Source organism: Camarhynchus parvulus, chromosome 3 (assembly GCF_901933205.1).
Source record: "Camarhynchus parvulus chromosome 3, STF_HiC, whole genome shotgun sequence".
NCBI lineage: Eukaryota > Metazoa > Chordata > Aves > Passeriformes > Thraupidae > Camarhynchus > Camarhynchus parvulus.
Genome location: NC_044573.1, coordinates 87680496 through 87702572, shown reverse-complemented (window position 1 = coordinate 87702572; position 22077 = coordinate 87680496). Strand labels below are relative to the sequence as shown.

Genomic DNA, 22077 nt, shown 5'->3' with positions numbered 1-22077 from the left:
AATTCAGCCACGCTGCTTCAGGGGGTCCTGACTGTGAAGGCAATCATCTTGTTTCAAGCTATTCCTGTTTGTGCTACAATATCAGCCTGATCCTTTGTCAGTACCACTGCTGTTGAATGTTAATTGTGTGCTTTTCCCTCTGAATTGTTCTTAGATGCTAAGTTGAAAAATGTGTTTATAATAGTCTGTACAAAGGGTCTTTAGAAACAATGAATCAAAAGACACATTTGAAGTTACATGCAAGAAATAAGTTGGGTCAGACAAGTATTGTAAAATATAAGGTAAAAAAGATGGTGAATGAACTAAAACAAGGGCCAGAAGGTTAACAGCAGCCATAATTACTGGTCAGGATTATTCTTAAGGAGAGGTCACAAATTGAGTTAGTTTATTCCAAGTACTGAGTTTAGGTTTTGTGACGTATCTCAAGTCTTGCTTATGTAAATATGTACATTTACAAATATATGTAAAAATGTAAACTGTACTGAAAAGCATAACTGATAAAAGTGGAATTTTACAGGTTCTTCAGGGACAAGTGTCTAACCACCAAATTGCTGTAGAAAAACTGAAAAAAGCTGCTGAAGTGTTATTGGACACAAGGGGAGAGTTGACACCAGACAAAGATGAGATTCAGAAAACACTGGGTAAAGTATTTGATTTTCTTAATGCCTCCTTTTTATGACTTGTATCTGCATGCATATTCTGGAAGAGAAAAATTACAGAGCTTCCACATTCTTATGTCACTGTTCAAGTCCATGTTTTGTTGAATCATAAGTCATTACAACACAGTAATTTTATTGTTGGTCTCTCTCCTTCATGGATCCATATGCTTTTCACTGTCATTTCATTTTTTTCTTTTTACAGAAATAGGGATTGTCGAGCAGAGGTAGTGATTTGCTGAGAGAAAAATGACTCCAAGGAGCCTGTTTACAAGCAGTTATTTGAAGTTTGCTTAGCTTAGGGATTACTTCCTTCTAACTTTATGAAACTGCCTATGAAGGGGTTGACTTTGGTAGGCTGCCAGATGCCCACCCACCTTCTCTCTCACTTCCCTTGCTCAAGTGGATGGGGTGAAAGATTTTTTAGATAAGATAGAAAAGCCCACAGGTTGATGGGGAGATCACTCACTTTTTACTGTCATGGGAAAAATAGACTTGACTTGGCAAAAATTAACTTTCATTTATTGCCAAATAAAACAAGTTTGGGAAATGCGAGACAAAAATAAATTACAGCAACATTATCCTCCCCCCCACTCTTTTTTCCAGGTTCACCATCACTCCTTCCTTCCCAATTAGTCCTCCTCCCTCCCTGCCAAACAGTGCAGTGTGGATGGGAAATGGGTGCTTGTGGTCAGTCTGTAATTTCCCTGCTGCTGCTTCCTCCTCACACGTTTCCCCTGCTCTGGTGAGGCACCTCTCTGCAGGCTGAAATATTTGAGGCTAATATTGTTCCAGTGTGGATGTAGGCTGCATTTCATTCAGGAGATATCCACCTCCTCTAGCCTGGGTCCTCTATGTGCTGCAGTGTGGTTATCTGCTCCTATCCTCCACGGGCTTCAGGGCAATCTCTGCTCCAGCACCTGGAGCATCCCTCTTTCTTCTCTGACCTTCATGTCTGCAGGGCTGTTTCCATACTTTCTTTTCCCTCATTTCTCAGTCCCATGCAGTGTTTTCCCTTTTCTTAAATGCATTTTTCCAGTGGCACCACCAGTTTGGCTGAGGAGCTCAGCTGTGCCCTGTGAGGGGTCAGGGGGAGTTGGCTGGAACCATCTGTGTCTTCCATGGGGCAGCCGTTGACTTCCTCTCACATGAGCCAAAAACAACTTGTCACTAACAAACCCTTACTACCACCAAAACCTTACCACCTACACCTAATACTCTTCCCTATCAATTGTGAGAAGTAGCACAGCATGACATTCACATATCACTGTCTGAAGTCTGAAGATGCTCTGTGTGTATCACCCAGCTATCTCTTCATAGAATCCCGTAAGTCACTTGCAGAACAACAACATAGAACAACGGTGGCTTGACTCTTTGAGTTGGTGATAAAACTCTATGGGAGGTACCTGGAGCTTGTAGTTTTCAGGAAGTTATTTCGAAAGTATTGGACATGTAATGAAGAACCATCTGGAAGAACCTCTCAGATCTCACAGTAACATAAGAGACAAAATTGTAGAGGAGCTGTCTTAATACTCTGTTATTTTATTTCTTGGGAACAGTCAACAGCTGTCTTAAGCTAGAGTTACATGGAAACCAGTTTCTAACACTGGGAACTACAGCTGTATGCTACTCCCTCATTTCCCTTGTCTGATGTGTATCTTGGCTCTGTTGGTCTTTGCTTCCAAGTTTTTACTGACTAAAGCTGGCTTTTTTTTCTTCATTCTAACATAGGAATTTTTGACTCAATTGGCGAGTGCTGGTGAAGTAAGCTAAAAGCTTAATTTGGCTAGAAGAATAAATTGAAATATATCTTCTCTTTATCAGATGATATCGTGGAAAGATATGACAATTTATCCAAATCTGTGAATGAGAGGAATGAGAAGCTTCAAGTAACTCTGACACGATCCCTAAGTGTGCAGGATGGTTTGGATGAAATGCTTGATTGGATGGAAGGAGTTGAAAAGAGCCTTAAAGAACAAGATCAAGTGCCTTTGAATTCTGCTGCTATTCAGGACATTATTAGTAAAAGCATTGTAAGTAGCATTCTTTGAAAAAAATAAACAGTTGTTTGATAGTTCAGATTTAAAGAAAGAATTAAAATCTTGGGTTGGCACCTTTTATGGATTAAAAATACTTACTAAAGAGGAGTGTTGTATGAATTGAAACTGCTCATAAGGATTTTTGTAGCTGAAATAGTTATACGAATGGTCTAGCTGTAGTGGTTTATTTCTTGTATAGTAGATGAATTTCACTTGTTAAAATTTAGTTGCAAGTAATACAAAGTAGTTCTTGTATGTTTCAGATGCTAGAACAAGACATTGCAGGTCGCCAAAGCAGTATAAACACTATGAATGAAAAAGTGAAGAAGTTCATGGAAACAGCAGATCCATCCACTGCATCCACACTGCAAGCTAAAATGAGTGAGCTTGCAGGACGGTTTTCTGAAGCAAGTAACAAGCATAGAGAGAAGCTTATGAAAATGGAAGAATTGAAGACTAAAGTGGAGTTATTTGAAGGTCTTTCAACAAAACTTCAATCATTTTTAGATGAGAAAAACCGGGCTCTAAGTGAGACAGAGGCACCAAGAAAGGATGTCAGTGAAGTGTCTCAATACATGCAGGTACTCTAGCGTTCAATTTGTATATGTTGTGGGTTCTTGGTCTAACTCATCTAAGTGATTGAATAAGAAACAAGGTATGTTTTGAGTTTTTTTCCAGCATTGGTTGGTTCACTAAAATCAAGAGTTTAACTTTGAACGAATGATGGTAAAGTCTAATATGAAGAATGTAATCCTATTTTGCAGGAAGCTAGTATAGAATTGGCACAACACAAGAAGGATCTGGAAGTTTTGAAGCAGCTCCTTGAAGAACTTTCATTCCATGCTCTTCCTGGGGATAAAGCGCTGGTATCAGAAAAAGTAAATGCTTTGTCAAAGAAATTCAAAGAGGTAGAGGAGACAATAAAAGAAAAGTAAGTTGGATAATCAAAGTGTTTCCATTTTGGCTAATAACACAGTATGAATGCTGTGATTACTGCTATCCTTTTGTATGCAATCTGAAGGTATTGCAATTGACCAGAGTAAATAAGGGATTTTTTTCTTGGAAGGAAAATATTCTCTTTGAAAATGCATCTGTAGTTAGTCTGTCTGGCCCAAGAGCTCTAAAAAAGTGCCATAAGATATGTAATTTTTCAAATGTTGTGACATTCACAGGACTGTTGGTAATTTTAAGAAAACCCTACTTCTCCCTTCTGTGATGGAGCATAAAATGCTGCTTGTGTATATTGCTTTAGACTACTATTTGGCATCAGGCTGCAAAGCGAAACTGGAGAAGTTGTTAGAGATTTCATAGAAGTTACCTTTGCCGTAAGACTAGGTTCCGCACATTCTGCTTATATCCATAAAATTAGCTTTTTGACACTTTGAATTTAGGAATAGTAATATCAGATTAATAATATTTGTTGGTTTAATTCTTAGAAGGAATGCTATCATTTCTTTGTCTTTAATTGTCTAGGGAAGAGGATGTATCATCTTGTCAGAAACAAATGGATGCTTTTGAGTTCCTTGTAGAATCATTAAAGAAATGGATAAAAGAGACGACAGAACGAATTCCAGCAGCACGGCCCTCTCTGAATACAGAGGAGTTAAAGAAACCTTTGGAAGATACATTGGTACGCCTCTGCAGAAGTGAAATCTGGCTGAGGGAAATAAGGCACCTATTACTAATATTGAAATACAGGTTTAAGGTGTAAGCAGTCACAGTAATTGGGACTAGGGGTCTGCATTTACATTCCCATTTGCTTTTGTAAGTTTGCAACAGATTCCCAAGCAGCAAAGTTGTTCCTTTCTGTACACTAATTTTCTTAAATTTGAAGTCAGTTTTGTAATGAACATATTACTGTCTTTCTTAACCAGAATTTAAAAGATGAATGGACATTAAAGGCACCTGAACTGCAGAAAATGAATAGCAGAGGAACCTTGCTGTGTAACTTAATCACTGCTGTGACTTCTCCTGCAAAACTGAGAGCAGTTGCCAAATCAGGTACGGTTTTGTATGACCAGGTAAGCCTACACATTCCAAGAATTTTAAAAACCTTCAAGACAAAAATTAATATTGTTTCACCCTTGGATTAGCATTCTGAATATTATGGCTTGTGAGAAAACACTTAGCCATGTCTCTTCTGACCTTTGTTTGCTATTTCTATTTAAACTGTCTAGCTACTGTAGTAATTCAGCACACATTCTCATTGTTTTACTCTGCCAAAATAATGTTAAAATGTGCTGATGTAAAAGTTTAACATGCGCTAGAGTTGTTATTTACTTCCCAGATAGGGAATAAAATGACAGTTTCCCAGTTGCCTTCGCCTCATCCCAGAAAGCTTCAGAGAATGAGAAGACTTTTTCTGATCAGTGTTGGGTGCTTCACATATCCATTAAGTCTGCAAGCAGGAGAAATACAAACCTTTCTTTGCAAACTCTGATGTACCTGCACAGAGATGCCTATTTAATGGCCAAAAGGCTATTCTGTGACACCAAGCAAACACAGAAAGGTTTGCAGAGTCGTGGAGTTTTTGTTAGAAGGATAATGAGGAGATAGTTTATATAAAAAATGAGCCTAGTTAAATGTACTCATCCTAACATAATATCATACTTAGTATTAGTCCCTGTTTTAGTTGAAACAAAAGCACAGAAGAGAAACAATTTTGTATCTCAGCATGATTTTCTAGGCCAAAATGTATTTTTTTGTCTAGACCTTCAGCTAAATTCTATCTACTGGCAATCATAATTTAAAGATACCACGTCTATTGACATGATTTTTTTTTTACTCTAGTGCTAAATATTAATTTGTTTTACAGAAACCAGTAATTCTGCCAAGTATCATTCCAGACATAGTTCAAGGACATTGGGGCGTTTTAATGGCGATAAGCACATTTTCAGTCAGTTCTTGAACTGACTAGGCCTGGATATAAATTCAAGTGTGTTGGCCTTCATTGATCATCTGTAAATGACTGGGAGGTTGGGGACTGACAGAGGATATCTATTGGGCAAAAGTAGAACACTTTCTTTCTTATATCTCTTTGTTACAGCTGCTTCTGGTTTGGTTTTGTTTTGTTTTGTTTGTTGGGGTTATTTTGGTTTTTTTGTTCTGTTGTTTTTGTTGGGTTTTCTTAAACTTTAAATAAAAATCCTTCAAAGAACATTTTGGAATCTTCTATGATCTATTTGGGCTCATTCCTCTGCCTCTTTTCTACTCATATGCATCCAGATAGAAAAGTTAAATAGCTATCATATAAGAGCAGCTATAATCCTCCAGACCAAAACATTTGCCCTCCTTGACAAGAGCTGTACTGCGTATCACTTTATTGCAGTTATAAATACCAGAGTCCAGCTAAAAGAGTGTGAAGATCTACAGGACTCTGGCTGGGGTCTGTGACTTCTCTTATCTGGTTTGTTTTCTCTTGCCATCCTCCAGCTGCCACTAATGTGGTCCTCACTGTCCAGCTGGTACTGTGCACAGCCTTTTCCAAGGCAACCATTAATCTTCCTCTGCTAATTGCTCTTCTGGGAATACGTGTGTGCAGGAGAGTGGGAAGTGATTCTCCCTGCAGGTCTCTGCATGAGATCTCGTGGCCCTGCTCTTTGCTCTGACTCCATTTTACAAAGCCCATTAGCTCTGGTTTCAGAGGCTCTGATATTATGGTTAATCAGTAGGGCTGCCTCAGAGTAAGGATTTCAGGTATGAGAGTGCCACATTGCAATTCCTATCATGGAGCACATGCTTCAGTCTTGCTTATGACAAGATAGGGAAGGATCAATCCAGTTGGTTTGGACAACTTTCTGTGCAGAGTTACAATGTACATAAACCAGAATCTTTTTAAATTGGAAAAGACCTTAAGATCATGAGGTCCAGCGCTGCCAAGTCAGCACCAAACCACGTCCCCAGGCAGCGCATGTTTTTAAAATACCTCCAGGAATGGCATCTCAACCCCTTCCCTGGTGGGTAAAGGTGCCCTAGGTAAGCAGTGCCTTTGATTGTGGTGTATGCAATAAGCACTCTGGGCCTCTTTGCAGTTTAATGTTTAGTGCTCTTCCCAGTCACAGCATTTGCCAGCTCGTCCTCTTCCAGGCTACACCTATCCCAGCTGGGTAAAACTGTGTTCTCAGTGGGGAACAGGGTCCTTTGGGGGAGAGGAAGGAAGTGCTGTCAGCAGTCTGGATGTGAATAGCCTCACAGCCAGGGCATGGAGCTTTGGCCCTGCTCAGTGGTTTAGTACAGAACTGTGAGCAGTAGGACTGCTGATACACCACGCATATGTGCACCCCACCCTCTATGCACTGCTCTTCTAGGTGACAGCCCCTTATGGTCCTGACTGGCTGGAGCTTCGTTCTTCAGGTTGTAATGACAGCTTTGGATCATAGTGTTTGGAAGAGGAAATGAAGTGCTGGGGTTATGGTGGGAAAAGGCTCAGATAAGCAAGAGGTTTCATCTCTTTTGATCCACAGGTGGCACAATTTTAAATGGTGAAGGAGGAGCTCCAGGAACTCAGGATTTCTTGAAAAATAAAGGTCAGTAAAAATCTCAGCATGTGATAAAGAATTGTTGCTTGCCAATTACTGTTAAATGTGGAAGTATTTTTTAAATGCTGTACATAAATCTGCTTGTAGCAGTCATTATTTGACTGCAATTTCAAATCACCATCACATAAGACAATTACATTGACTAGGGCATGATATTATAAGTAATTATAACAATACCTATCTTACTGTTGTCTTTGAAGACCAACCAATCTGGCCTTGTTTTCTGAATCATTATATACTTTTATATATATACAAGGATGGATATTTTAATATAAAACATGACTTTTGAGAAATACCTTTCAATGGAGATTGAAACTTTGACACCCATCAGTATTCACAACATGTGTATACACACAAATACACCCATTTTATATACATTTCTATCACTGTGACTGACTCTTTTATAGAAAAAAAAGGAATTTTTATATAAGGACTTTATAGTAGCTGAACTTTAGCCCAGTATATTCAACTTTTGGTCAGGGAATTGTTACTTAAAGTACTAAAGCAGCAATGGGTGGAAAGATTGAAACAAGTCTGTGCACTTGTATGTATTGAAATAATGATTTCTGTGAAATAAGAAGTTCTTGCAAATAGGAACTTATATTAACTCATTCAGATGTAGTGTTGCCACATTTAGAGTGGGTTGGAAATAACTCTAACATATTCAGTGACTTCTTATTTAGGGGACTATTAGCCACTGTTCAGTACTGTTTCACTAGATTCAGTATTGTTTCAAGGGCTTGTAACTTCTAACACAGTCTTTATGCACCTCTTTTTACAGAACTGACAACTGTTCAACAAGCTATGTCGAATGTAAATCACAGCTATGAAGATTTGGGAGTTTTATTGAATGAAAAGATTTCAGAACTAGAAAGTATGCTTTCAAAAATGCAAAATATTCAGGAAGAATCGGCCTCAATGATGCACTGGTTGCAAAAAATGGACAAAACTGCATCAGACTGGGAAGCTGCTCCAACAGATAGTGAAGCAGTTAAAGCCCAAGTTGAACAACATAAGGTACTTTGTGCCTTCAAACAAATACTTTCTCTTGTAGTTATTAGGCAGATGCTATGAAATAACTGATATCTCAGTCTAGCTTAATGTTACAGAGAGTATTTAAATGCTCCTACTAAGCATATTAGTCAGGCTTAGAGCAAATCTGGCAAACTGTGTCAGTGGAGTAAAGGAACACTGTGTCAGGGAGAATGAGTTTTGCAGGTCAGAAAATAATAATTTTGGTGGACAGTTTGAAAAGGTGAGGCTGTGCTGATTGTGCAATGAACTTTTTTAATCTCAGTGATTTAGAGGTTTATAATAGATTACTTTTAATATCTGAAGGGCTGTATGTGTCCAAAAGCTGTTTCTGCAGCTGCTGGCTCACTGATGCTCCACAGACCTCCCGGTCTCTGCAGCTGCAGTGGCTTATGTCTCTTCCAAGGCAGTGTTTCTCTTCAGCAGCCCTGTCATGCTTGTTAAGTTATATAGCTGCACAACTGCCTCCTTCCCCCTTTATAATTGATATGAGAAAACCACTGATTCAGCAGTAAGCTTCTGTCCTGTTTCAGCATTGGAGACATATGCTTCCCTAGCAATGAAGGACAATATTTACACATGTAAGGTTCATCTAGAAAGGGAAATGTAATGGATAGGGAAAATTCTTTTCTTGCTAGTGATTGTATATAAACAAAGACAGAATTAGATTTAACTGAGTTTCTTTTATATTTGGCGGGTCACCCTTAAAAATTAACCTGACCAGCTACCAACTTCCTCAGAGTTGGATAAAATTCAGTCATAAAACTCAGACTAAGTGTGAAAGAAAACTAGCTCTTTTTTCTTAACAGAGAATGTAGAAAACTACCATGATCATCTAACCCACAGTGTAGTAATAGAAAAGTATTCACAAATAGCTGGTAAACTGAGTGAGTGCCCAGCCAAGAGTCATCTGATGCACTGGACCTTTTACTGGAAGTTCTAAATCGAGTACAGTTTGTTCAGTGTTTACTTTTGTGGGTTTTGGATAATTAATAAGAAACATTCACTTCTGTCTGCAAGAACAGCATTAATTAGGATTTGCTGGAGTGTCTCAAGTTAGAGATCTCAGGTTCTCTTCTGTTAGGTTTACACTTAAAACTCTGATTCTCTTTAAACTATGGGTTTAGGAGATCTACATTAAATTGTCTGTGATAGCAGGACTTCTACTGAGGTAAATGAGGCCACACCATACCCCTCTCTGTCGGAGCTAGCTGGGTTATTTCTACTGTGAGCTGTAGTTTGCATCAGTCAGATTGCATTCTGTACATAAATAGATTCCAAGTATTTGTGGATATGATGGGACCTTGTGAATCTTACTTATCTGAATTCTTCTAGTTCTGTCACTTTTTCAAATTAAGCAATAATTATTAATATAATTGATATCTGTCAGGTTCTCTCTTCCAAAAAAAATGACTAGCAACATATGTCATTATAACATGTTTTGAGATTCATACCAAAAAGTAGTATATGTAGGCTAGATATTTTTTTAATCTTCATGTTTTGCATCTCAGTATTATGGACTGCAAAATTTACCATTCTTCTTTAGTCTCTTATTTATTTATTTATTTATTTATTTATTTATTTATTTATTTATTTATTTATTTATTTATTTATGTATTTATGTATTTATGTATTTATGTATTTATGTATTTATGTATTTATGTATTTATTTTATCACCTAAATTTTCAGCTTTTTGAAACTGAATTAAAGCAAAGTGCAAATAAAGTGCAGGAACTGAAGGACAAAGTTACAGAGCTGTTGGAGAAGAACCCTAACTCTCCTGAGGCACCTAAGTGGAGACAAACATTGGATAAAATAGGTATTTCAATAAAGCTATATTATAGCTCAGACTGATTTGGAAGTTGTTTTATTATGAGTTTTTCAATTTATTAGCAAGAACAAGTATTTTTAATACCTTGTTTCCTCTTACCTCTTAAATTCTGTGGAAATAACTCCATTTGCAAACATGTAGATCTGATTTAATTCCAGTGATGTCCATGGGCTTTGAATTTGTATTAGTGCACAGGCTATAGCTTGACTCCCTGTTTGAGAGGCTTTATCTTTTTCAAACATTGTGCAGCTAAAACTTGACTGGCCAGTTACAAGAAACATATATATTTTGTTCTTTTTACAAAATATAACAGATTAAGGTGATTCTAATTTCATGTAGAAAATGATTTGATTTGTTTGTAGTGCCCTTCTGCATGTATTTTCCCCATGAACTAGTGGCTTTTGGCATTTTGTGGGTTTGGTGTTTTTTTGCTGTTTTCTAAAACTGTATAAATGTTGCTAAAAAATGCTAAAAAACTGTATTAATGTTGCTTTAAGAAGCCACTGAAAATAAAGAAAATTACCCTGCTTAGTCAATAGATTTTGAGATATTACAACACTTAATTGTCATGAGCTTTTAAAAATTGTTTTTATGTTAGTCATATTTTAAATTGATTATAGGTCAATAGCATGGTATGTCAATCTTGTTTCATAGTGATAGGCATTTCCATTGCTACACCAACAGTAATTTTGAAGCTGAGAATTTTGCCAGTCTGTCCTGCTTGTTTCAGAGTGGAACTCTGAAAACTTTAAGGGGCAGGTAAAGTCTCCAAGAGACCCTTAGTAGTGTTGAAAAGGGATTCAAACAGAATGAGCAGAGGACTGTGAAGCAGCACAAGGAACTGTAAAAAACAGGGGTGAAAATCAGGGACAGGGAGAGTTAGCAAAATACCAGAGCGGACTGAGCAAGCACTGACAGTATCACAGAGAGGAAGGGGGAAGTTACAAGATTAAGACTCAAAGGCTGCTCTGGAAGCCACTCGCCATTGTGGAAAAGACCACAGACTGGCAAGGTGTGAACCCAAGTTCACACAGTGCTTTTGAAATACCTATATGCAGAATATTCTCATTACCCATCATTAGGTACCTGGTTTATATTTTTTAGATGAATGGTTTTAGATGAATGATACAGACATTTGAAAGAGTTAGGCTTTTTCAGAGGGCTGTTCAGAGTTGAAGCCTAATTTTATGCTTCTGATCAACCTTGAAAACTTATGAGGCTTTATTACTGAATAAGCAGGGATATTTGTCTGTCTAAATCAGGCACCTGAGTTATAACTGAGTAGAACCCTTTGCCTTCTATATCATTTGAGACCAAAGCCTAAATTTGGGAGTATTTCATTTAGTAATATTCTAGTATAATTTTATTACATGTGGAATATTCATTGCACTAAAAATTCCACGCGTGGCTGACTGTCATCCAAGTGTATGTGGGTCTGACTTAAAAGATGTTATTTGCAGAGTCACTGCAATAAGGCATCTGGAGTTAATCAGCATGAAGCCTTATGAGAGAGCTCTGTTTATGTTTCATATATAGTCTGCTGTCTCACAATCCATCTGCTAGAACATGCATGCAATGTGTTAACATTACCTTTGTTAGATTCCAAATGGAAAGAGCTCAATCAAGTTACATCTGAGAGACAACAAAAACTGGAGGAGTCTTCCAATTACCTGATCCAGTTCCAGACAGCAGAAGCTCAGCTAAAGCACTGGCTTGTAGAAAAGGAGCTAATGGTCAGTGTGCTGGGACCATTATCAATTGATCCTAATATGCTGAATACACAAAAGCAGCAGGTTCAGGTGAGTAGTGCCAACACACACTATTGATTTAAGTTTCTTCTGCCTTTTTGCTATTAGCAAAGTACTATTTTGCATCTAGAGCAGAACATGGTTAGTATAAGCCATTAGATTTGTTTATCTTTAGGTATCAGCCTACATCATACTTGACTACAGTAATTACAAGAAAAAATTATCATAAGAGTGAAAAGAGATCAGAAAAGGTAAAGAAAAATGTTGAGGAGACTGATCAATGTCAGTATTGTTTAAAATAAAGTATTTGAAACATGAACTACGATCTAATACTATGTGAAATACTATGACTCAATATTGTTTTATAAGTGCTTCAAAAGTCTAGACAGATGGCATAAGACTATCATGTATCACTTCACAGTCCTTAAAAGTTCAACCTAATTGACTTAGAAAGGGTTTGGAATGTTCTGTAAAGTAAAACCATTACATTTGTCCCTTCTTTTGCAAGCACTGTGACTTAGTGTCAAAAAAACCCAAAACAACTGAGAACCAGTGATATAAACTTAAAAGGTCTTACACTACACATTCAGTCATTTTGTGAATTAGCCAAATAGTCTCTGTTCTATAATAAAACATTGCAATATTATGTCAGAATACACCTTCTTTGAAGTTCTTTCTTAAGACAAATATCAAAACTGTCTAGGAAAGAAGACGCTACTTGAAACTAAACAGCCCTTACTTTGCTTGGTGTGGTTGCTTAATTACTGTACTATTAACAGAATTCATTGTTTACTTGTATCTCCTGGTTGAATTTCTATTAGATGATGTGTAAATTCACTTCATTTTTTTCTGTTTCTTTGATGTAGATATTTGGAAATAACACAGTTTATGTAGAAGGCACATTTATTTCACTGGCTTTTAAACTTGGACACACTCAATAATAGAGCTTAGCTACGACAAATTCTACATGATTTTTTGTCAGAACCACTTTTTTACCCATGAAGTAAATCCTTTTTAAAATTCTCTCTTTTTTTCCGCCTAGATTCTGCTCAAAGAGTTTGACACCAGGAAGCCACAATATGAGCAGTTAACTATGGCTGGGCAGGGGATTCTGGAGAGACCTGGTGAACATCCACCCTCACATGAAATTGTAAAAGAACAACTGGCAGCTGTGGCACAAAAGTGGGACAGTCTAACCAGCCAGCTGAAGAAGAGATGTGACCGAATTGACCAAGCCATTGTGAAAAGCACAGAGTATCAAAGTTTACTCAGAAGTCTCTCTGATAAGCTAAGTGCCTTGGATAATAAACTCAGCAGCAGCCTGGCTGTGAGTACACAGCCTGATGCTGTGAAACAACAGCTAGAAATTGCTAAAGAAATGAAGGAGGAAATAGAACAGGAAATGAAGAATATAAATGCAGCACAAGCTCTTTGTGAAGAGCTGTCAACACTGGTTGGTGAAGAGTATTTGAAAGCAGAACTTACAAGACAGTTGGATGGTATCTTAAAATCATTTAAGGACATCGAGCAAAAATCAGGTTAGTATTTATTTAAAGAAAAACAGTAACTATGGCATAAAGTGAGGTAAAAGTTTGTAATAGAGGTGAACTGAGCCTGGTACCAGCTCTTCATCCAGTCCAACCCCCAAGCAGTTTTACATTAGAATTTTGAACAACCTCAATGCCTTGAAAAGGTAAGAACAATGCTTGGGATCTCTAGTGAATGGTTTAGGAGATAACTTGGAGTAAAATAACAAGGGCTGCTTTTGTCATGTCTTCCTTCAGGTGCATCTTCACTGAATTAGAATGCCAAGAGAGGATGCTGTTCATTGAGCTACCAGCTTCATAGGGGCAGAGTATAAACCAAAGTAATAATTTTTAGGCAAACATTAGTTAATGGTTTAGTGGTACTTGTGTAAAACTGCCAGTGACAGAGAGGGGCTGGTAGTCTGCAGCCTTTCCTTACCTTGTGAACAACAGAACTGAGCAAGTAATACATTACAAGTGATATCATACTTTGTTCTCCCTAGCAGCCTCAGTTTTAGGTTTTTAATTTCCTCTGGTTATGAGAAACTTCAAAGAATCTCCCAAGGAGGATGTATTGCCTGTAGGCCATGAGTTAGACACTACTGGGTTATACCACTTAATGTTCCCTGTGCTTACACTGCCTAGCACCATGAATCACAATTGTGTGTTTTTTACCACCAAAACCTGCTCAAATGGGATCCATGTAGACACAGACTGGATAAGCTCACCTCATTTGATTCATGTCCTATTGCCTTCTGTATTACAGGAATGAGTCTGCCCCTTGCAAGAAACTTGATTGTCTGCCAGTCAAACTCCACATACTAAAGACTGGCTTTCTTAAAGTTAATGATCATGCATAATACAATCAATATTAGTTATTTTTTTTTCACTGAATGCTAGCAGGTTCTGCTAATGAACCTCTGTGCTGCCTTCTCCTTTGTAGATAACCATGTTCAGCAGCTTCAGTCAGCATACACCACTTCTCATCAGTTCCAGCAGATGTCTAAAGACTTTGCGGCCTGGCTAAGCAAAAAGAAAGAAGAGCTGAGCCAGGCTCGTCCTGTGTCAGCCAAACTTGAGGCCTTGCAATCACTCATTGAAGAACAGAAAGATTTTAAGAAGACAATGACTGATCAGATTAGTTCCTATGAAAGAATTGTTGCAGAAGGAGAAAGTATCTTACAGAAGACTCAAGGAGATGACAAAGCAGAGTTACAATCCCAAATTGCCACACTCAAGAATGACTGGGATGAAATGAATAAAAAGGTAAAAGAAAGGGAAGATAAATTAGCAGATTGTCTGGAGAAAGCCCTCAAATATAAGCAGCATGTAGAAAATCTGCAGCCATGGATAGAGAAGTGCCAAAGCAACCTGTGTGAATTGAAAGTTGGCATAAACCCTGTTGAAATAGAGGATTCTATTGTTCAGGTAAGGGCATGGCAGAAGGACCTGGATAAACACCACGGGATGGTGGAACTATTAAATAATTCTGCTGAAAGTTTGCTCAATGCAAGTCAAACAGATAAAGAAATAATTCAAGAAGAAACTAAGGTGCTGAATCAGAATGTAAAAGTGGTTACAGAACAGTTACATAAGAAGAGAGAGTGCTTGGAAAATATGGCACAAAGACTGAAAGAGTTTCAGGACTCATCCAGGGAAACTGAAAGACAGCTTAAAAGTGCCAAAGAGCATCTGGAAGCTCATGACTCACTTGGACCTCAGTCATTCAGTAACAAACACCTGACAATGATGCAGGCCCAGCAGAAAGCCTTGCAAGCTTTAAAGCCTCACGTTGATTTAGCAAAAAAGCTTGCCCAAGACCTGGTGGTAGAAGCTTCTGATTCAGCAGGTGTTTCTGACCTCTTACTCCAAGCTGAATCTTTGGAGCAAGAATACACTGCAGTGAAGCAGCAAGTTGAGGACAGGTGCTCATTCCTAGAGACCAAACTTCAGGGAATTGGCCACTTCCAAAACAGCATCCGAGAGATGTTCTCTCAGTTTGCAGAGTTCGATGATGAACTTGATAGCATGGCTCCAGTGGGGAGGGATCTCAAGGTGCTGCAGTCACAGAGAGAGGACATAAAATGTTTCATGAAAAAGTTGGAGGATCTTATAATCAATAATGAAAATGCTAATAAAAACTGTAAAATTATGCTGGCCACAGAAGCTGAAGCTTCTCCTGATCTTGTTGGTATAAAGAGAGACTTGGAAGCTCTAAATAAACAGTGTAACAAGCTAAAAGACAGAGCAAAAGCCAGGGAAGATCAAGTGGAGGGTACTATTTGCCGTGTTGAGGAGTTTTACACTAAGCTAAAAGAATTTTCCACTCTGCTTGGGAGAGCTGAAGAACATGAAGAGTCACAAGGTCCTGTTGGAATGGAAACAGAGGCTATTAATCAGCAGCTGGATACATTCAAGGTAGGAAGATTGCTTTCTTACTATTATGAAGTGTTTTACCACAATACCATTTTATTAAACATTATAGTGAAAGAGCCTGGTTAAGTGCAGACCTTAGAAGAGTCTTGTTTCACAGCAGTATGTTCTGCCTGTATGCGTTCTATCTGTTTTAAATGGGGATCTTATGCTCTAGAGAAGATTTCCTTTGCTACAGCTTGGCAGACATTGGGAATTTTACATCTCAGCTCCCAGTTCCTGCACCCCAATTCCCTCTTCACCTCTCTTCACTATCTTGTTCTCTTCTGTAATCCATCTGCCTTTCTGTTTTTGAGAAACTGCATATTGTCTCTATTTGAGGTCCATGTATTACCCAACTTTCGTCTTCACAGTGGTGTGAATTTTAGACTCCAGTATTCACATCAGCCCACATTCACTTTGCTCATCTGAGCAGTTTAGGTTTTTTTCATGTGGATATAGCTTTCAGCATATTTAGGTTTAAGATGTTACCTTTTGCCATTTTCTGTTTTGATACACTGGCCAGTTTTACCTCACTGAATTCCACCCTTACCTAGAAACATCCTAATAAAAAGAAAACAGGCAAAATAACCCCCGTATGATATTGGGATTTTTCTGTAACATCCTTATCCAAAATGCATTCCAGAGCTTCTGTGTGTAGCTTTTTTAATTTGCCAGCTAGCAATCCATGTCCAGCTCAAAGAAATACATTGCAGTGATAGTGAGTGTTAATTGAGCTTTGCTGCTGAAATAAATACAGATATTTGCTTGGATTAGGTTACAAGAAATGAATTTCCAATGCTCATCAGAACGATTTATAGATGTAAGCAGTATTTGAAAAAGATCATAAATCTCCTAGTGGCCATATAGTAGCACTGAATATTCTGAACAGCTTTGGTTTCATTCCAATATAATATTGATTCAAATGTTTGTATGACTTGTACATTAGTTGACACTTGATGATAAAGCCAAACCTTCATTGCAGGATTTGATAAGCCCTGCTCTTTGATGGCCTTGGAAAAGAGTCATTACATGGCTGGCCAACAGAGGGTGCATTTTGCTTGTTTAAGCCATATTGGAAAGGAAAATTAAGCCAGAAAACTTTCATCTGGGAGTTCCTAATGGAAGTTACTGTGAGTTTTGGTGATCTTTGAGAATGCATAAATAGAGACAAAAATCTTGAACAAATAGTTACATTATGAGGAGATTCCATTAGACTGGGAGGATTAAAATTGTATGCCAGTCTATCCTAACAGTCTATCTCAATTTAAAAGAGAAACAAATGGCTTTTCTTTGTATATGGTTAGTAAAACACTTTGGATATTGGAAAATAGCAACAGCTCCTGCTGTGAAGGCTGTTGCTTACATTGACTGTACAGGACTTAAGTTGTAGCCAGTTTGGGATCTCTGATTTCACCACGTTTCTTACATTTTCAAACATTAGGAGCAGCTTCAGGTCTTTGTTAATACATATTTTAGACAATGAATTGTATATGTACAAATATGTGTTTTATTATAATGAAAAATGTTTCTGGGGTGTCACAAGCTGATGAGCAGATGGTAGGAAAATCCAATTCCCTGTGTGTTGTCCCAGTGTTGTAGTTCATCAGGGCATTGGACCCAACACAGCAACTGAGCAGTTTGGGAATGAGAGACCTGTGCAGACCAGTGGGGTGACAGCATCTCTGGTAATACAAGGGCTTATGTGGTAAGGAGACAAAAACCAAAAAACCCTGGCGAGACATAAAGGAGAACAGTGATAGCAGCATGTTTATATCCAGAAGTCTACTCTGGGATTGTATTTATATGAGATATTTATAAGCTTAGAAATGTGTTTTGCTTGAAGCAACTATTCTAGGCCATACTTTTGCTTATGATTAAAAACACAATGCCATTAAACAGGAGGTGAAGAATGATGAAAAAGTGAAGGGGTTGTTTAAATAAGTGAGAAGCAAATGCAGAAATAAAACAGCAGAGTGATGAGCCTTTGAAGAAAAGAAATAGGGAGACCAGAATGGGAAATTTACTGAGTGAGAATGTAGTTAGTGAAGAGATACTGATAGCAGGAGGATAGGGATCAATTCTCCTAATACTTGGTGTCAGTGCTACTGGAGTATATCAAAATTGCAGTAAGTAATCTATGTGTTTATACTCTTTGCCCTTCCAGAGAACAGTTCTACCTGAGGCAGCAAACTGTAGGGAGACTGGATCCCACAGATCCTGCTCCACTCGTGGTGTGTTTGTGTTTGCTCTCGTGTTTGTGCACGTACGCAAACACACACAACCTGAAAGTGTGGCTGTGGCCACAAAACCACTGTCTGGCTCCTTATGTCTTTAGCTTCTGTGGTCAGCTACAGTCAACCCCAGTTCCTCAAGAGTAAAGCAAAAGAGTTGTTCTTTGTTAGATCTATTAACATGAAATCTTCACTCTTCAGGGAAGGATCTTGTGTAATGGGCCAGAGGTGGTTTTTGTGGTTTAACCAATTTTTATGTACAAAGAGTTAGAGCTGCGTGCATCTTCTTGGCATGACATTAAAACACATAGTGTTTTTTAAAAGATAAACTGGCTTTGATTTGTATTTTATGTATATATATTTAAAATGCATATGCATACTTGTTTTATTTACATTTATTCTTTGTAATGTGCTTATTCCAGTCAGTATAGAGTATTAAATTGAAAGTAGGTGCCATCAGTGTTAAATTGTAAGTAGTTGCCATCAGTGTTAAACTATATTTATTTACAATGCGGTTATAAAATTTACTTTCTATAAATGAAAATTTCAGAGCAGTTAATTTCAAAGGAGAATGATGATTCTTACTTTACTTCAGGAAGAGTATAATCAAATGAAGAATTTATCTCAATTAATATAAAACACACACAGAGTACTAATTAACTTGGCTTTGTAAGACACTTTCTACCCCAAAGTCTGTATGCAATGTGTAGATTAGTTCTGAAAGGAAATTTCAGTAAATTAGGTTTGTTAAGGTACACTGAGTCTGCCACTATTCTTCAAAAGCAAAACAAAAAAGAATTGTGCAAATGGACTGAGCCAAACACTCTGGGTTTGAGTAGCTGCACAGTGCTAGAATGTTTGCAGTTCAAGAAGCATTTGCAGCTAGTTTCTCTCTGAAATAAAGAACTCAAAGTTGAATAATTTAATGTCATTCTTCTTAGTAAAACCAACATGTCACTGTTACAGTTTTCATGAGTATGTGGTTCATTTGATTTTTGCTTTTATTTTTGGATTTAAAGTAGATATAGTCATTAGAGGTTGCCTTCTAATTGGACTTTATGGGAATTTTTAGGTAGCCTGAGTATTCCTGCCAATAAGCTTGAACTAAGATTTTAATTGGCTTATGTTATAGAACCACAGAATTGTTTAGGTTGGAAAAGACCTCTGTTAGCCATGTCCCTAAATGCCACATCTACATGTCCTGTTTGTTATGTAGAGGGTGTCAGTCCTCTGACTTTTGCTTTGAAGGCAAATAATGTTGAAGGCATAATCAGAAGTTTCTCTTTAAGTTTCTCTTTGAGCTAAGTGTTGCGCATCCCATGCGCTGTTTACAACCCCTAGAATAAGATACTAAAATCTTCCATGGGATTTACTACACTTACAGTCTGTATTGAAAAGCAAAGGTAATATAAGCAAGTATTAAAATTTTTTAAGAATTGCATTTTGAAAGTGATTTACCTGTCATACAAAAGTCTTCAGCAGAAACAGTGAAAAATGGTAAACTATTTTTAAACTGTTAAAATAATTTTGCTGTTGAACAAATACAGACCAATTTCAGCTGTACACTTCCCCTAAAAAGTCATGCAGCACTTTCTGAATTCAGTAGGGATCTATCTGGTTTTGGTTGTTTTGGGTGAAAATAACCATGGATGATAGGACCTTTCATCAAAAGTATCTAAAATTCTTTTTGCATCTTTACCATTATAGTATATTCTCTACTAGAGAATCCAAAGGTGATTATCTGTTTGGCATAATCGAAATGGTATATGGCTGCTCACCAGAGAGCAGGAAGAGAGAATTTGTTTTGCATGACCTTAGTGTTTTGATATGTAGCTGACTGTTTATTAAGTAAATCAATAAACATGAAGTGTGGTATGTTTGTATTTCTTGCATACAGTGTATCCCGCTTGCTGCTTAATGCAGAATGCTAAAGCTGATTGTAGTGAATGCCCTGTGTTAAGTTTCAGCACTAAGTGCCTTATGCTGTCCTTAAAGTGAGATCTGAATTGTCCCTAAAACTGATGGCTGCTGTGACACCAGCAGCTCGCAGCTCAGGTCGTTGGGGTTTGGCTTCGACTGGAGTGGAGCTTCTCGGTCATGGCACCTCCTCCTGTGGTGTTGGCAAGTTACCTGTGAGTCTCCCGACCCTTCCCCTCCCTGATTATGAGCTAGAAGTGTAGGTGCCAAGTGTCGAGCTGTATTTAAAAGATGTCAATTTCCAAAACTGGAATCTTTGTCCTGATAGGCTGCTTTAGGGCTCCAATGAAAAAGCGGGGGGGGAAGATCTTTCAGATATAGTTAGGTTTTTTCCCCTCAATATTTCAATGTTTCTTTCAGTGGGAACTGAATTCTTCAGGAGCGGCTGCCCTGTCAGCCAACACTACTCTGCACTCCTGCCTCAGGGCCAGTGACCAGACTGCAGAGAGTCAAAACTGGACTGAACTTTGCATGTCAGGTGGAGCAATGTGTGACTATTCCAACATCTAATCTAAACGCTAGGCGAGCTTGGGGGATTTTTTTTTTTTTTTTTAAGTAAAACAGCGGTAAAGTTTCGGTGTAACTTTGGAAAGGAAGCCTCCATTGAAATGACTGCTCCATGAGACGGGGCGATGGCGGGCGCGGTTAAAGCGCCGCTTCCTGCCCTTCCCGGAGCTTCTCCTGGGAGGGCAGCCGGCCGGAGCGGTGCCGGCCGCTCCCGCGGCGCTCCGCAGCGGGGCAGTGATGTCACCGCCGGGCGGGCACGGAGCCCCCCCGCCGCCTGCCCTGCCGACCCCTGCACGGCACCGAGCGAGAGGCGCGGGCGGCCGAGCCGATAAGGAGGCGGCGGGCAGGGCCGGAGGGAGGGCAGCCCCGGAGCGGCGGGCAGGGCCGGAGGGGAGGGCAGCCCCGGAGCGGCGCTCGGGGCGCGGGCGGGCCGGGGGCCGATGTTTCCTGGGAGCGGAGCGGGGCGTTCCCGGCGGCTGCAGCGCGGCGAGCCGGGGCGCGGGGCGGGCGGGACGCGCCGGCGCTGCTCGGCGGGGCTTTCCCTCCCTCACTGCCTCCCTCGGCTCCTCAGCAGCTGCGCCTCAGAAATGAGGAGGAGGCGAGGGCAGCCCGCTAGCTGCGGCTTGTAGTCGGGACCTGCCGAATGTAAACCTGCCGTGCCTTCGGGGAACGCGCCACGCTTGCTCGGCTCTGCAGCTGCCTTAAAGAGCGCTCCGGGATGGCATCGGGAGAATCGGTCTGAAACATTCGTCTTCCGACGGGCTGCTCAAAGGACGCATTGGCTTGGCTGCTAGAAAGTGATGTTTTCCTGTGGGACTTGTGGAGGCACCGCGAACGAGCCTGTTACAAGAGGAGGATAAGCTGCCTTTCAGATCAAGGTTATTTATAGCTACTGCCAAAAAAGTAAAGGGCTGTTTTATTATTCTTACTGTTCTGGATTTAACTTATTTCCCCCCACCCCCCAGGATTTTCTCCGTGCCTTGGTCAGGACCATACAAGTCACTGTGGATTCTGTCTTTTTAAGCTGCCACACCATGCTTTATTTATAAAGGAGATGGGACCCTGCAAGCCAGCTAAATGGATTACAGTTAAGCAGTCATGTACAGAAGATAATGTGCTGCCTTCTGTAACACTTGTTCATTTGAAGGCTTATTTAGAAGATTTCAGATACAGATTCTGACCTGGAAAAGTAAATTAAGCCTTCTACTGAGTATTTGACATATTGGGCTACTGCTGGTTTCTGCTATACTTTGTTTTTCTGTGACATTGGGACATTTCTGTTACTTTCTTACTGAAGCACTTTATATTTTGAGGGGTGGAAAACCTCATATCCAGGTAAAGTCGAATTTAAACGGATGCACTGATTATGAGTGACCTCAGCCACCTCATATCTTATGATGTGTATTTTCGTATCTATGCATCTTATGCTAAGGGCAGGTTTACTGTTTCTTCAGATTGCTAGTGTTTTTTAAATGTTTGCCCTGATTCTGTGAAAACGGAGGTATACTTGTGTGAATACTCTCAATATGGGGAAGCCACTTAGCAGGCCAGACTGCCTACGTCAGAACCCTCCATG

The 22077-nt window shown here is 39.1% G+C and overlaps 1 protein-coding gene across 9 annotated transcripts in view; it reads left to right on the top strand.

Annotated features, from left to right (window-relative positions):
• LOC115902774 (dystonin-like) overlaps positions 1–22077 on the top strand; it is a 289291-nt gene that overhangs the window by 198763 nt on the left and 68451 nt on the right. For all 9 annotated transcript variants that reach the window (XM_030946564.1, XM_030946561.1, XM_030946560.1 and 6 more), the window contains 12 exons: positions 518–641; positions 2481–2689; positions 2959–3276; positions 3460–3626; positions 4169–4325; positions 4570–4696; positions 7159–7221; positions 8015–8250; positions 9956–10085; positions 11697–11896; positions 12888–13383; positions 14315–15789. In XM_030946564.1, the coding sequence (XP_030802424.1) occupies positions 518–641; positions 2481–2689; positions 2959–3276; positions 3460–3626; positions 4169–4325; positions 4570–4696; positions 7159–7221; positions 8015–8250; positions 9956–10085; positions 11697–11896; positions 12888–13383; positions 14315–15789 (3702 nt within the window). The remainder of the gene's footprint in view (positions 1–517; positions 642–2480; positions 2690–2958; positions 3277–3459; positions 3627–4168; positions 4326–4569; positions 4697–7158; positions 7222–8014; positions 8251–9955; positions 10086–11696; positions 11897–12887; positions 13384–14314; positions 15790–22077) is intronic.